The sequence below is a fragment of the Procambarus clarkii genome, chromosome 15, assembly GCF_040958095.1.
Source record: "Procambarus clarkii isolate CNS0578487 chromosome 15, FALCON_Pclarkii_2.0, whole genome shotgun sequence".
Classification (NCBI taxonomy): domain Eukaryota; kingdom Metazoa; phylum Arthropoda; class Malacostraca; order Decapoda; family Cambaridae; genus Procambarus; species Procambarus clarkii.
Window position 1 is genome coordinate 3,800,246 of NC_091164.1, and position 16,882 is coordinate 3,817,127.

The window sequence follows — 16,882 nt, forward strand, 5'->3', positions numbered from 1 at the left end:
GTTTTGTTTTTCCTCTACTGGCGCAGTCCTCACATCCATCTGCCCTTAGTTGCCATCTATAAATCAAGTGAATTCATTTCCACACAAGACAGTGGATTATGGATTAAAATGATAAAAAGGCGGAAGTAGGACTAATACACTCACTAACATACTTCTTTATGCAAGTATCAAAAGGCAATCGCAGCACAGCAGTTGAAAGACATGTCTAAGAACAGATAAGTCTAATCGTCGTATATGAAGTCTGATGAAATGTGTATGAAATTGAAGAAGTTACCTGAGCCAGTAAGGCTGTGTCGTTACTCATATACTGGTTTCTAAGTCCTTAGATAGCTATGGTCGGTGTCTTTGCTTACTGTGACCCAGTCAATCACTCTCCAGTTCACTGTCATCCAGTCACTGACAGCCCAGTTCCCTATGCTCACGTCATTGTCCGTTCACGTGATCCCGTCACTGGAAGAGCTGGGATATAGGGAGAAGTGCTAAGGAAGTGCTCCCTTAGATATAGGGAGAAGTGCTAAGAAAGGCTTCACTGATACACAGGACTGTTCGGATCCTTGGACTGCTGATGAAGAAGAGACGAGAGAATCTTAAATCAGAAATTAGAAACATGGTCGGAGTGTTAACAGTGTCATCGCACTTGGACTGTTTCCTCATAGCAATACATGTGAAAACTGGCGATATATGCAAACTATACTACAACCAGACGGAGTCTAATGACTCCGGACCAAACAGAGTCCGGCGAGGACCAGACAGAGTCCGGTGAGGATCAGACAGAGTCTGGTGAGGACCAGACAGAGTCCAGTGAGGACCAGACAGAGTCCGGTGAGGACCAGACAGAGTCCGGCGAGGACCAGACAGAGTCCGGTGAGGACCAGACAGAGTCCGGCGAGGACCAGACAGAGTCCGGCGAGGACCAGACAGAGTCCGGCGAGGACCAGACAGAGTCCGGCGAGGACCAGACAGAGTCCGGCGAGGACTAGACAGAGTCCAGTGAGGACCAGACAGAGTCCGGCGAGGACTAGACAGAGTCCAGTGAGGACCAGACAGAGTCCGGTGAGGTTCAGGCAGTGTGGAAGAAAATGCATTACACCTTATGTGCCTTTAATAGAGCCAACGGTATCTCTAGCTGAGCTGACGGTACGTCTAGCAGAGCTGACGGTACGTCTAGCAGAGCTGACGGTACGTCTAGCAGAGCTGACGGTACGTCTAGCAGAGCTGACGGTACGTCTAGCAGAGCCAACTAACGTAGGCGTAGTTACAGAGCCTGCAACTACGCCCCAGTGAGAGGGTGTAGTTGCTGGAGCTCCTGATACACGGTTGGTGTTAGTTACCAATACTGGAAGGTGTAATTAGAGAATCAGTGGAGCTACGAGGAGCTTTGAGGACAGAGTTGGACTCGCAACGGGAGAAGCTTAGGCGGATGAAACAACGTGTCTGCCCTCATGAGGAAGCAAAGGAGTGCAGCATTAGGAAGTCTTGGTCTTGTATCACGAAAGACAGGAGACTTTGGAATACTCTGACAAGGCCTTCTATAGCCTTGAAGACCTCTAACTCATTCGCCGTGTTGGAAGAAGAGTGCTGAAGGGAGAAGAGTGCTGAAGGAAGACTGCAGTTCACCCTAAGAGCAAGGCAACGAACGGAGTGCCAGTAAAGAAAGGAATTAAGCGATTGTGGTTGTGGGTGGTTCCCAGGTGAGGTACTTGGACAGAACCTCTTGTGCCAGAGACAGGGGGTGGACACAGGTTAAGGGTTTACTATCAGGGAGCAGGAATACGGAATATTGTAAACAATATGAATGCCATTGTGGCTGTAAATAGGAACAAATCCGTTATTTGTATGAGTGCTGGTGGCAACGAAGCAAGATGTATTAGGAGTGAGGCACTAATGCACAGGTTTAAGACAGCCATCTATTTAGTTAGGAGCACAGGCGGGATTCCGAGTATCTGTGTCATTCTTCCAAGAAGGGAAGTTGGAAATGATTGGTTGTCTAGGGCACTTGGAGTCGGTTGCCGACTAGATTTTTTTTTGTATATCAAATACAATATCATTCTTTGATAACTGGGAACACTTCAATGGAAGGAATGACATGTATGCTCATGATGGGGAGATGTTGTTTTTGTGAATTGAAATTGAAATTGAAATAAGTTTATTGATGTAAAATACACACAAAGGGATGAGGTAGCTCAAGCTATTCTCACCCCGTTCAGTACATCGTGTTAATACATACATATACACACACGGTTGGAGAAGTTTGTTTGGGTTTAAACTGTTAGTAGATAGTGGTATGGGATTGGATTTGGGGAAAGGAGGCGGAGAAAGTATGTGGCGGTAGGGAAAATGAATTGGTCAAAGAACAGGGATGGCGAAGAGCCTCAAAAGAGCAATACCTTTAAGGTGTATTTACACAAATAACAGGAGTCTAAGAAACAAAATAAACGATTTAAATGCTCTTGTCTGTACAGAAACAAAAGATATTATTGCAGTAACCGAAACATGGATATAGAAAACAGGGAACTGTTAGCTGCATATCAAATAAACGGATTTAAACTATGTCATACAGATAGACATATTAGACGAGGAAGGGCCATATGTCAGGACAATTTTAAATGTAGTGTCAAAGAGGAAATCATTATTTGGAAATCAACTATTTGGTTAGAATTATATGAAAAAGTTAATTATATAATAGTTGGAAACAAAGAGTTATATAAAAGATATTACACTTAGAACGGAAGCAAATCATCAATGGGAAAGGTTAAACAGTGTTTGTGTTATGGGTGACTTTGATTTTAGTGGAATAAATTGGTTTAACAAAACAGGGGAATTCCGAAAGAGATTTCTTCTAAAACTAATTAACGAGTGCTTCCTTAAACAACACATTTAGGAACGAATGGGCGAAAGAAACAAAATTCGATTCAAAACATATATATAAAAAATGACATCGAAATAGAGAGCTAGGGAAAGCTGATCACAAGGAAATAGATTTTCTTGACTGCTGCAAGCTGTGAAATACATACCGCAAGCTGTGGCTGAAATACATGCCGCAAGCTGTGGCTGAAATACATGCCGCAAGCTGTGGCTGAAATACATGCCGCAAGCTGTGGCTGAAATACATACCGCAAGCTGTGGCTGAAATACATACCGCAAGCTGTGGCTGAAATACATACCGCATGCTGTGGCTGAAATACATACCGCAAGCTGTGGCTGAAATACATACCGCAAGCTGTGGCTGAAATACATACCGCAAGCTGTGGCTGAAATACATACCGCAAACTGTGGCTGAAATACATGCCGCAAGCTGTGGCTGAAATACATACCGCAAGCTGTGGCTGAAATACATACCGCAAGCTGTGGCTGAAATACATACCGCAAGCTGTGGCTGAAATACATACCGCAAGCTGTGGCTGAAATACATACCGCAAGCTGTGGCTGAAATACATACCGCAAGCTGTGGCTGAAATACATACCGCAAGCTGTGGCTGAAATACACACCGCAAGCTGTAGCTGACATACATACCGCAAGCTGTGGCTGAAATACATACCGCAAGCTGTGGCTGAAATGCATACCGCAAGCTGTGGCTGAAATACATACCGCAAGCTGTGGCTGAAATACATGCCGCAAGCTGTGGCTGAAATACATACCGCAAGCTGTGGCTGAAATACATACCGCAAGCTGTGGCTGAAATACATACCGCAAGCTGTGGCTGAAATACATACCGCAAGCTGTGGCTGAAATACATACCGCAAGCTGTAGCTGACATACATACCGCAAGCTGTGGCTGAAATACATACCGCAAGCTGTGGCTGAAATACACACCGCAAGCTGTAGCTGACATACATACCGCAAGCTGTGGCTGAAATACATACCGCAAGCTGTGGCTGAAATACATACCGCAAGCTGTGGCTGAAATACATACCGCAAGCTGTGGCTGAAATACATACCGCAAGCTGTGGCTGAAATACATACCGCAAGCTGTGGCTGAAATACATACCGCAAGCTGTGGCTGAAATACATACCGCAAGCTGTGGCTGAAATACATACCGCAAGCTGTGGCTGAAATACATACCGCAAGCTGTGGCTGAAATACACACCGCAAGCTGTAGCTGACATACATACCGCAAGCTGTGGCTGAAATACATACCGCAAGCTGTGGCTGAAATGCATACCGCAAGCTGTGGCTGAAATACATACCGCAAGCTGTGGCTGAAATACATGCCGCAAGCTGTGGCTGAAATACATACCGCAAGCTGTGGCTGAAATACATACCGCAAGCTGTGGCTGAAATACATACCGCAAGCTGTGGCTGAAATACATACCGCAAGCTGTGGCTGAAATACATACCGCAAGCTGTGGCTGAAATACATACCGCAAGCTGTGGCTGAAATACATACCGCAAACTGTGGCTGAAATACATACCGCAAGCTGTGGCTGAAATACATACCGCAAGCTGTGGCTGAAATACATACCGCAAGCTGTGGCTGAAATACATACCGCAAGCTGTGGCTGAAATACATACCGCAAGCTGTAGCTGACATACATACCGCAAGCTGTGGCTGAAATACATACCGCAAGCTGTGGCTGAAATACATACCGCAAGCTGTGGCTGAAATACATACCGCAAGCTGTGGCTGAAATACATACCGCAAGCTGTGGCTGAAATACACACCGCAAGCTGTAGCTGACATACATACCGCAAGCTGTGGCTGAAATACATACCGCAAGCTGTGGCTGAAATACATACCGCAAGCTGTAGCTGACATACATACCGCAAGCTGTGGCTGAAATGCATACCGCAAGCTGTGGCTGAAATACATACCGCAAGCTGTGGCTGAAATACATACCGCAAGCTGTAGCTGACATACATACCGCAAGCTGTGGCTGAAATAGATGCTATAAGCCGTGGCTGCAAAATCTAAATCTAACGACGGACATCAGGATACAGCAGGATGTATTTACTATGTCATGCCCGGATAATACATGACATTTATATAAATTATATTTTTATACTAAAGAAGATAAAGTGATGTGATGGCAACAAAAGAGAGAGCCACGTACCCTAAGTTTGCATACTGAGGATACTTCAAGTTCAAGTCAATTTATTGAGATAATAAAGTACATACCAGATGGATAGAGTAACTAGCCTAGTCTATTTCTCGCCTTACTGTTGATAGCCTAATCTATTTTTCACCTCACTGTAGGTAGCCTAGTCTATTTTTTCCCTCACTGTTGGTAGCCTAGTTTATTTCTTCCGTCACTGTAGGTAGCCTAGTCTATTTCTTACCTCACCGTAGGTAGCCTAGTCTATTTCTTCCCTCACTGTAGGTAGCCTAGTCTATTTCTTCCCTCACTGTAGGTAGCCTAGTCTATTACTTCCCTCACTGTAGGTAGCCTAGTCTATTTCTTACCTCACTGTAGGTAGCCTAGTCTATTACTTCCCTCACTGTAGGTAGCCTAGTCTATTTCTTCCCTCACTGTAGGTAGCCTAGTCTATTTCTTCCCTCACTGTAGGTAGAACCCACTGGATGAGTGAAGAATGCATGATAGGCAAATTTAAATTTGATGCAACTATTTCACTATAAATATACATAGCTTAGATTAAAGATCATCGAAGTGCAGTATTTTAACCCATTATATGACCATGAAACTCGCCCATTATGGGTAAATAACGAAGTAAACTAAACCAAAAAATACATGGAGATAGCTAGAGCAAGCACCCAGCCAGAAGAATGAACTACAGGAGGATGAGAGGTGCAGAAGAGAGCTGACCCAGTTCGACTCCTGGAGGAGGCTACTAAGCAGGGTGCGGCCGGCCTACACCAGCCAGACACCGCACCAGCAATGAACCACCGGCGGTTCACAGGCAGACGTCTGGCTGTCGTTGGGGAGATGGGGGGGTCAATGGTGGGGGAGGAGCAGACGGTGTGTGGGAGGTCTCCGGTGAGGGAGGGCGGGAGGGAAGGTGAGGGAGAGGGAGAGGGGTCTGGACCGGAGGGAAGGTGAGGGAGGGGGAGAGGCACGAGAGAAGGGTCCGGGAGGCGTGAACCAGACACCACAGCATCGCTTGGGAGCGGCCAGGGAGCCCCTCTTGGAAACAAAGACTAAAAGATACTTGCTTTTTTTCGGCCAGGTAATTGGGTATATTTTTGAGGAAGTACTTTTCATAGCATGTTTTTCTTGTATAATATTTATTTCCAAACGAATTAAACAATACGCCTTAAATTTTAATTTAGTAATCAGAAAATATAATTAAATCATTTTTCGGTTCAGCTTAGATGGGTTCACTTATGTTTAGTTTTACTACAAGAAAACAATTCTATTGACAACTCTTCAGACATTATTCAAACAGAGAGAAGAATTAAAAATTCCAGAGTAAAGAAAAGGTAAAATCAATATACCATGCAAATTGGTTTGACACTTCTTGTCAGTTTTAAACTATTTCATAATATCTTAAATATATACAAAAGGCTTATTAACCAAAATGGGAAGCATATACAGTAATACAAATGGAGAGAAGCTGAGGACTTGTGTGATGTTGAGGACCTGTGTGATGTTGAGGACCTGTGTGATGTTGAGGACTTGTGTGATGTTGAGGACCTGTGTGATGTTGAGGACCTGTGTGATGTTGAGGACTTGTGTGATGTTGAGGACCTGTGTGATGTTGAGGACCTGTGTGATGTTGAGGACTTGTGTGATGTTGAGGACCTGTGTGATGTTGAGGACCTGTGTGATGTTGAGGACCTGTGTGATGTTGAGGACCTGTGTGATGTTGAGGGCCTGTGTGATGTTGAGGACCTGTGTGATGTTGAGGACCTGTGTGATGTTGAGGACTTGTGTGATGTTGAGGACTTGTGTGATGTTGAGGACTTGTGTGATGTTGAGGACTTGTGTGATGTTGAGGACTTGTGTGATGTTGAGGACCTGTGTGATGTTGAGGACTTGTGTGATGTTGAGGGCCTGTGTGATGTTGAGGACCTGTGTGATGTTGAGGACCTGTGTGATGTTGAGGACCTGTGTGATGTTGAGGACCTATGTGATGTTGAGGGCCTGTGTGATGTTGAGGACCTGTGTGATGTTGAGGACTTGTGTGATGTTGAGGACTTGTGTGATGTTGAGGGCCTGTGTGATGTTGAGGACCTGTGTGTTGTTGAGGACCTGTGTGATGTTGAGGGCCTGTGTGATGTTGAGGACCTGTGTGATGTTGAGGACTTGTGTAATGTTGAGGACTTGTGTGATGTTGAGGAATTGTGTGTTGTTGAGGACTTGTGTGATGTTGAGGGCCTGTGTGATGTTGAGGACCTGTGTGATGTTGAGGACTTGTGTGATGTTGAGGAATTGTGTGTTGTTGAGGACCTGTGTGATGTTGAGGACCTGTGTGTTGTTGAGGACCTGTGTGATGTTGAGGACTTGTGTGATGTTGAGGACCTGTGTGATGTTGAGGACCTGTGTGATGTTGAGGGCCTGTGTGAAGTTGAGGACCTGTGTGTTGTTGAGGACCTGTGTGATGTTGAGTACCTGTGTGATGTTGAGGACCTGTGTGATGTTGAGGACCTGTGTGATGTTGAGGACCTGTGTGATGATGTTGAGGACCTGTATGATGTTGAGGACCTGTGTGATGTTGAGGACCTGTGTGATGTTGAGGACCTGTGTGATGTTGAGGACCTGTGTGATGTTGAGGACCGACCTTACGTTGCGGTTACCTTACGGTTATTTCGAGGATCAACGTCCCCGCGGCCCGGTCCTCAACCAGGCCTCTTGGCTGCACTGCCTGACTGGTCAACCAGGCTGTTGGCCGCGGCTGCTCGCACCCTGTCGTATGAATCACAGCCTGGTTGATCAGGTATCCTTTGGGGGGTGTTTATCCAGTTCTCTCTTGAACACTGCGAAAGGTCGGCCAGTTATGCCCCTTATGCGTAGTGGAAGCGTGTTGAACAGTCTCGGACCTCTGATGTTGAGGACCTGTGTGATGTTGAGGACCTGTGTGATGTTGAGGTGAGTGAGGGTGAGGAGGTGAGTGGAGAGGAAGGGGGTGGGTGGGGGACGACTTACGTGGTGTAGTAGTGGGTGGGGTACACACAGGCCAGCCCACTACCCCCGCCCCCAATCAACAGGGGGGCGCCCCAACACCCACCACACTACAAAGCTCTTTAAAACCAAACCAAAATAATCTTGCCACGCCAGCGTAATTTAAATACCAAAATAACAGCTTACAACTCAATCCTATTTTATTTCAAATACCATTTAACCGCGCAGACATATATATATATATATATAGATATCGTACACACAGAACCCCCTCACGTTACTCCCTGAATCCCACGTGAAATCCGGGGGCGATAAGTCTTGTAAAACGTTTAAAGGGGATGTAGCAGGCGCTGTACCAGCTTTAGGCTCCCGCTCTACGATCACCTCAGCCTCCTCTCTCTCTCCTGTTTACTCACACATGCTCAAGAAGAAAAAAAATCCCCTGATTGGTTTCTTCGTATATGAAATGTACTGTAATGGAGAAAGATAGTGGGTTAGGCCTTTGGTGCAGGAGGCAGAGGGCAAGTTGCTGCGCCACTCAGAGCATGAATGGGCGCCTCAGGGATGCCACAGCCTAGCTCACTCTCTACCAAAAACAAATAAATAACACTTATATTTGGTTTCATTCAATTTATTATATTGAAAAAGGTGTATAGAGTATACAGGTGGACACATTAGGCGAGTGATGCGTGATACTCAGGATGGTTGAGTGTGAAGTGTTGTGTTTGTTGTGGCTGTTGTGTTTATGGCAGGAAGGAGCTAGGGCTCACTAGGTGATGAATTATTTATTGACTTCCACTCTCTATAAATGTTTCCCTCAGTGATATTTTGTTTTATTTGTAGTGCATAATCCATGGCGTATTGAGAGAGAGAGAGAGAGAGAGAGAGAGAGAGAGAGAGAGAGAGAGAGAGAGAGAGAGAGAGAGAGAGAGAGAGAGAGAGAGAGAGAGAGAGAGAGAGAGAGAGAGAGAGAGAGAGAGAGAAGAGAGAGAGAAGAGAGAGAGAAGAGAGAGAAGAGAGAGAAGAGAGAGAGAGAGAGAGAGAGAGAGAGAGAGAGAGAGAGAGAGAGAGAGAGAGAGAGAGAGAGAGAGAGAGAGAGAGAAGAGAGAGAGAGAGAGAGAGAGAGAGAGAGAGAGAGAGAGAGAGAGAGAGAGAGAGAGAGAGAGAGAGAGAGAGAGAGAGAGAGAGAGAGAGAGAGAGAGAAGAGAGAGAAGAGAGAGAAGAGAGAGAGAGAGAGAGAGAGAGAGAGAGAGAGAGAGAGAGAGAGAGAGAGAGAGAGAGAGAGAGAGAGAGAAAGAGAGAGAGAGAGAGAGAGAGAGAGAGAGAGAGAGAGAGAGAGAGAGAGAGAGAGAGAAAGAGAGAGAGAGAGAGAGACTAAATATAATTTTCACTCCCACTTTACCGTAAATATTAGTGTCATCTGCAAATTTGACGATGTGGTTTGTTTTTATTCTGCCACTGATGTATATGACAAAAAGGTTTGACCCCAAAATTGACCCTTGAGGTACCCCACTCACCACATTTCTCCAGAAAAACTAATTTCCGTACGACCCTCTGTTTTCTTTGTTTTAACCATTGTTTTATCCATTCTAGTGTTCTACCATTGTTTCAGTGTGCCTGCAATTTCTCAGTCTTTCATGTGGTACCTTATTAACAACTTTAGCAACATCCATGTTTACTACATCTATCGGATGTCCTATGTCTAAATATAGCTGGTTAGGGTCTCCAAAATGTGAGCAGATTTGGAAGGCAGGATCTAGTTTTTAACATACCCATGTTGCGTTGATTTTACAAGATTATTCACTCTGAGATGCTGAATGATTTCCTTCCTCCCTTAGTATTCTCTCCATGAGCATGTAGATGTGTAAAGTCAAAGTGGTCGGATGCTAGGTTTCTGCTGAGCTCTTTCTGCCTTTTTTCGAAAATAAGGGTGCCATTTGCATATTTGGAATCTAAGGAAACTATCTCCTGGTCCTGAGATTTTCTGAAAAAAAAGAGTTTCAGAAGTAGGTATAATTGCTCTGCCCCTTCCTTAACTACTTTAGATGTAATTTCGTCCTCCTGTGCGGCCAGAAGCTGAGGATGTCTGTCACCAGTAAATAGGTACCTGGGTGTTAGTCAGCTGTCACGGGCTGCTTCCTGGGGGTGGAGGCCTGGTCGAGGACCGGGCCGCGGGGACACTAAAGCCCCGAAATCATCTCAAGATAACCTCAAGATAACCTTCCCCGTCTACTTCAGACTTCATATATGACATGTCTCCAGTTTAATGTTGGAGAACTACACCGATACTGCCCTTTTACCAGAGAAGTTATGCAGCGTGCCGGTGGATACCGCGGGAGATAGGGCGATGGGCAGGAATGAGATATGGAGATGAGATAAGGGGATGGTCAGGAGATGAGATAGGAAGATGAGCCAGGAGGGAAGGCGTGTGGTTGGTGCGGCTGGTGGTGGATAAGTGTGTCAGGGGAGGCAGGAAGTGGGTCCCCAGGTTGTCTCCATAATGCCCGCCGCCACCTCCGCTCCTCATAAACACTGCCACCAGTGCGCAGGCGCGTGTTGCGTCACAACACCTTCTCAACAACTGCTGCAGGTGTTCTTCCTATGTTAAAGGCTCCTCGCAGATCAGGGCATGAACATGACACAATAGTTGTCTCGTAATTATTTTCGTGAATTTACCTAAGAGGTGGCCTCGACGAGGACAGGAAGCTGGCGGCTTGTGAGTTCTCCCCTCATTTGTCCTGATGATTTTCTTCAAGCTGGATTTTGAACGGCAGCAGTGTTGTGGCATTTATGACTTCGCCGGGTAGGCGGTTCCGTGGGTTTATATCCGTATGAGTGAAAAAGTATCTGCTGTTTTCTGTCCTAAATTGTGGCTTGTTGAGCTTGAAACACCGTTGCTCCTTGTTTGTGTTACATCTTTGGATTAATATCCTCCAACTTCTTCCGTATTTTAGAAGTTTGGATGAACTGTACCCTCTCATGTCTGGTTTACAGTGCTGTTAGCCCTCAAGCCTTCATCCCGTCCTGACATGAGTCGATTTATTTCTGGGATAATTTTTGTCGATGTTGAACTTTTCTCCAGAGCAACAATGCCTTCCTGAAGAATTCTCCATGCACCAGAGATTTATACAGTTGAATTTTCTTTGAACTCAATGGTTCGTTTGACTATTCCTAGATATTTTTTTTAACTGGAGCTTCCATTTGGCACAGGGGCTGAACTAGAGTAATAATCAAGGTAAGGATCGAGTACCACCTAATGGGGTTAGGGTAGGTCCGGCCCTATCTAAAAGCCCTACAATTTAAATAACACTAATCCAACACATTCGGAGCCTATCACTAAAATACCTACATGGGTAAAGGGTCCCAATTTCACTGTGAACACTGCTATACGATCCTGAGCCCGTTTGCCACAGTGCAATGCTGGACACTGGGTCGTAACAGCATCTTTCAGTGATTGGTGGACTCAAATCACGTTTCTTCGTTAATCCGCTGCTAGGTAATGGTGTTAATTTGATAGTTGTGACGCGAATTGTTGTCCTCCACATGCAAGGTCTTGCATTTTTTTTTATAATAAAAAGCATTTGCCAGTCTTCCAACCATTTGTGGAGTTCATGTGGTTCTCTTTGGAAGGCTTCAATATCATTTTAATTTCTTATTTGACATAGATCTTGGTATCATTTGCAGATTTGATGATGTGGTTTGTAATATTCTCACCTATGTCATTGTTGTATATGACAAAAAGGGCCCCCAAATGGTACCCCACTCACCACATTTCTCCAGTTAAGACTTATTTCCGTGTTACACGACCCTTTGTTTTCTTAGTTTTAATCATTGTTTTATCCATTCTAGTATTCTACCATTTGTTCCATGCCTGTGATTTCTTTGCATGGCTTTCATGCAGGACCCTATCAAAATCTTTGATAGGGTACAATCACCTCTATCTCTAGCGATGCCCATCTACTGGAAGTACTTTGTCTGAATAGCTGGTTACCGTTTCCCAAAATGTGGGCAGGTTTGTAAGGCAGGATTATTTTTAACGAAACGCTGTTGCGTTGATTTGATAAGATTGTTCACAGAGTGACTGATTCCCTCCCTTAGGATTCTGTCCATGAGCTTGCAGATGTGCGGCTTAGTTATTAGCACTGTTTTAGTGTCCGTGTCATCCATCAAGTTCTGTTTCTTTCTGTCTTAATTGCCACATATTTTTTAACAAGTTCAATGATGACATTTTTTTTAAGTTTCCCATGATATTTCTACGCCTTGATCCCCTATTAACTCCCTCCAGGAGGTGTTTATCTCTCATACCTTGATAGACTCCTCGAGGGGCGTCTACAAAGTCATCATCTTGGGCCTTTACCTGGGGTAAAGTGTAATCCATCTTAGAATATTGTGCTCACCTGAAAGGCAGCCCTCTTCCCATACCTGTATTTGATCGATCATGCTCTCTTCTGATGTTAGCACAAGATCTAGGATGTCTTTTTTTAGGATGGGCTCTGTTACATGCTGTATGAGAAAGGAGTCTTGTAGCGAGATGAGGCCACAGCCCGTTCTCCTAAGGTTTCCCCAACATCAAGAAACTATGGTGCTAAAGTGCCACTATCCTAACCTACCAGAGGACCCAACACAGACATACTGTATGGGACAGTATGTCTGTTTCGCGAGCCGCTGCCATTTTCTAGTACGACGATTTTTGGTCTTAGGTAACGTCTTTGTCAAAATGCGACGCTCTGGTATGCTCTGGTACGGGATGGGCTGCGAATGGAGATCGGTACCGCTGACTGCAACGCCTTAAGCCATTTTGATGCTCTGTCCACAGAACATTCACTCTCTCAAATCAAATACACTACTGGTTCCCTACACCGCACCACGGGTGCAGCTGTTAGTGCAGTTGTCCTGACAATGGCCGATGGCTTATATTTTGAGTGGGGAGTCCGTATATACAACTGGGCCTTCAGACCGAAGTATTTGCCTTGCTTCTTGTACTGAAATGTGAACAAGTCTCCAAACTTGACACATTAATTGTAAGTGACTCTTTATCATCCTTAATTGCTCTTAACTCTTTAAGACATAACTGTAACATGCTCGTGTCTGAAGCTAGACACAAATACAACAAAATTATTAATGATGGTAACCGAGTCCATCTCATGTGGACTCCATCTCATGTTGGGCTCCGAATGCAAGGTAGAACTGATGAGTTAGCCAAAGAATCTGTCTTTAAAGGAGAAATTGAGTATAACCTTGGATTGTCAATAAGCAGTCTGAGAGCAATAGTACACCAAGAACCTCAACAAAATCTTGTAGATCTGAGGCAAAGTGAAATCGACATCAGTAATTCCATCTATCATGCTATCATAGGTTGAGGACTATGACTGATAGGTCAGTGTAGAACTAATAAGGTCAAAGTGGGTAATGAAGCATCCGCTTACAAGCTGAGTATGGGGAGCTCTCAAACTACAGCTCACAGGGTAAGTATGGGCAGCACAACAAGCTACATCTCACAGGATGAGTATGGGGGGATGCACAATAGTCTATACTGCCAAGAGTGTGCCGCATGAATGGATGAATGGGCAGCCTATGACACAACAAAACTTCGGGACCAAAGAGCCGAAGCTCAACCCCCGCAAGCACAACTTGGTGAGTACAACAGGGACACACAAATACGTGAAACCCTCAAAACCTTCCGTATTTTGTGCTGAGAGGCAAGAACTGACTTCAAAGACTTGGTGGCCACCAGAAGTACGAGGACATGGCCCGAAGTGTCTAATTTCAGGCAAGGCACAGCAAAAGGAAGGGTTTTATGAGTGAGGGGTTATCGAAGAGGCTGTCGCACTCACACACACACACACACGTGATGAAAGCAGAGAAGGCAATCTCTCCCGCGAGCTCTGTATACGTTCACGTCAGCGTTCGCACTGAACCCCGGTAAACAACATTAGATCGTATACACGCGGGAATGGAGTCGAACTCAAACATTAAATAGTCCTGTTATTTTGTTTTGTTTATATATTTTTTTGTAATTGAAAATATTATATTGTGCTATTTTTGGTACTCTGATTTTTTTGTTTTAAGAATTGAGAGATAACTTGAAATCCACAGCTTCAGTTATCTACGATAATAAAGGTATTTTTCAACAGCCAGCCAAACGTATCTCCTCCCTTACAGTGTGTGGGCAGGGTGATCTTCCCTACCCTCCCTTGGGGGGAGCAGGGTGATCTTCTCCTTTACCTTACAATGGAAGAGCAATGTGAACAATTTCATTAGGGAATAGGGTGATCTTCCCCACACTGCAAAGGCAGGGTGAACACCTCTACAATGAAAGAAGAGGATGATCTCTGCACTGCAAGAACAGGGTGCTCTCTTCTATAGGGCAGTAACAGGTCATCTCCTCTACACTGCAGGAGCAGGGTGACCTGTACACTGCAGGAACAGGGTGACCTGTACATTGCAGGAGCAGGGTGATATCTACACTGCCTCTGCAGGGGGGGGGGGATGTACAGCAGTTATACAGTGCAGATTCTGTAGTGTAGAGATATACAGCCTTTACATTAACAAGACACTAGTGTTAGTGGCCCTCAGGTAACTTCAGGTAAAGTGCCTAAACTTCAGCACCTTCATATAACACAGCCAAAATGTATCAAAAACTGTCGGTACACTTTCCAAAATCAGATATTATGTTCTCCGCTCTGCTCTCCTCTCATTATACTACTCGCTAGTCTATTCCTAATTTACATACGTTATTTGTGCATGGGGTTCAACCACTGCACATTACTTCAAGCCCGTCATCACCCCTGCAAAAATATGCTATCAGAACTTTAACAAACTTTGCCTCCAGACAGCACACAGCTCCTCTGTTTAAGTCCCTAAACATGCTAAACATTGATGACCAGACCACACACTAGAAATTGAAGGGACGACGACGTTTCGACTTGAGAATGGTCCAGGACGGACCGAAACGTCGTCGTCCCTTCAATTTCTAGTGTGTGGTCTGGTCAACATACTTCAGCCACGTTATTGTGACTCATCGCCTGCATGCTAAACATTCACTCACTCCACACATTATCTTGTTCTATTTACGTGTACAGAACCTTGTTTCTAATTGCTAATCGTAATCTGAAACTCTTCCTTGATAGATGTAAAAGAACTCATGAGCACCACGCCAGAAATAAATATATCTTTAATATCCCCAAAGTCAAACTTTGAAGACCTGTGCAAATACTATGTAAATAAAAGGACCCAGTCTATCGAACTGGGGTTATAGAACTATTGAACCCGTTCTTCCAATAGATCGTCGCATTTTGACGTATATATTCTACATAAGGCCAAAAATTGTCGCATTAGAAAATGGTAGCGGCTCGCGAAATTGACATACTGTCCCGTTTTCTCTTTTGAATTCTCTGGTAGGTTAGGATAGGGGACTTTAGTACTACAGTTACGTAACGTAACGTTGGGAAAGCTTAGGAGGACGGGCTGCATTCCCTAATAAATTAAAAAAATGTCCATCTATCCCTTATTCAGAAGTAAAACCAAAAAGCACCTATGCAGGCGATGAGTCACAATAACGTGGCTAAAGTAAGTTGACCAGACCACACACTAGAAGGTGAAGGGACGACGACGTTTCGGTCCATCCTGGACCATTCTCAAGTCGATTGATGGTCCAGGACGGACCGAAACGTCGTCGTCCCTTCACCTTCTAGTGTGTGGTCTGGTCAAAAAAGTACCTAATTTCTCATAGTTTCTTACCTTGTGTTTTAAACTCATACCATATTTGGTGCTACTCACTTCCCCAATATTAGAACTTAAGACATGAATCTTTACCAGTGTAATCATCCCCGATAATTCATATTGTAGTTATTATGTTGAGCTCAAATTATGCTACAATGTACCTATTCATCTTATGTTGAGAAGATTAAGGACCTGTCCGAAACGCTATGCGCGGTGGCTTTGCAAGAATGTAAGAACACCAATGAACCTTGTTCTAGGAAACTAGATTGTTTCCTTCAAGGAGTGCCGACCAACCGGGCTGTGGTGGGTATGTGGGCCTGCGGGCCGCTCCAAGCAACAGCCTGGTGGACCAAACACTCACAAGTCAAGCCTGGCCTCGGGCCGGGCTTGGGGAGTAGAACTCCCAGAACCCCATCAACCAGGTATATGTGGGCCTGCGGGCCGCTCCAAGCAACAGCCCGGTGGACCAAACTCTCACAAGTCAAGTCTGGCCCCAGGCCGGGCTTGGGGAGTAGAAGAACTCGCAGAACCCCATCAACCAGGTAACCTTCTTGCATATAAATATATAAAGCATGGTGATCTCCTCACTGTAGGAGCAGAGTGATCTGCCCCTAGCCTGCAGGAAGAGGGAAGCTCCTATACTCTGCAGGAAGAGGGAAGCTCCTATACTCTGCAGGAAGAGGGAAGCTCCTATACTCTGCAGGAGCAGGGCGATCTCTACACTGCGGGAGCAGGGTGAGCGCACAGGTGCTTAAATGTCTTCTATTTATAGACAAATGTGGCTCGCGCGCACAGATACGCGCCGGTGGGGGTTGAGTCAGCCAAGCTGTCCGGTGTGCGCCAACGGCCCTCACGCAGCTCACGCAGTACCTCGCTCGCGCTCCACTAACCGAATTTCCACTCACCTAAATGTATTTCTATTCACCTAGTTGTGCTTTGTCTCTTTGGTCCCGCCTCTCAACCGTCAATCAACTGGTGTACAGGTTCCTGAGCCTACTGGGCTCTATCATATTTATATTTGAAACTGTGTATGGAGTCAGCCTGCACCACATCACTTCCTAGTGCATTCCATTTGTTAACTACTCTGACACTGAAAAATTCTTTCTAAATGTCACTGTGGCTCATCTGGGTACTAAGTTT

At 45.1% G+C, this 16,882-nt stretch overlaps 1 protein-coding gene across 1 annotated transcript; it reads left to right on the forward strand.

Annotated features, from left to right (window-relative positions):
• The first annotated feature begins 713 nt into the window (after window positions 1–713).
• Window positions 714–7,831, forward strand: LOC138364848 (dentin sialophosphoprotein-like). The gene is made up of 3 exons (XM_069324827.1): window positions 714–969; window positions 1,109–1,280; window positions 6,508–7,831. The coding sequence occupies exons 1-3, from the start codon at window positions 714–716 to the stop codon at window positions 7,829–7,831; spliced, it is 1,752 nt and encodes a 583-aa protein (XP_069180928.1).
• The last annotated feature ends 9,051 nt before the right edge of the window (window positions 7,832–16,882 follow it).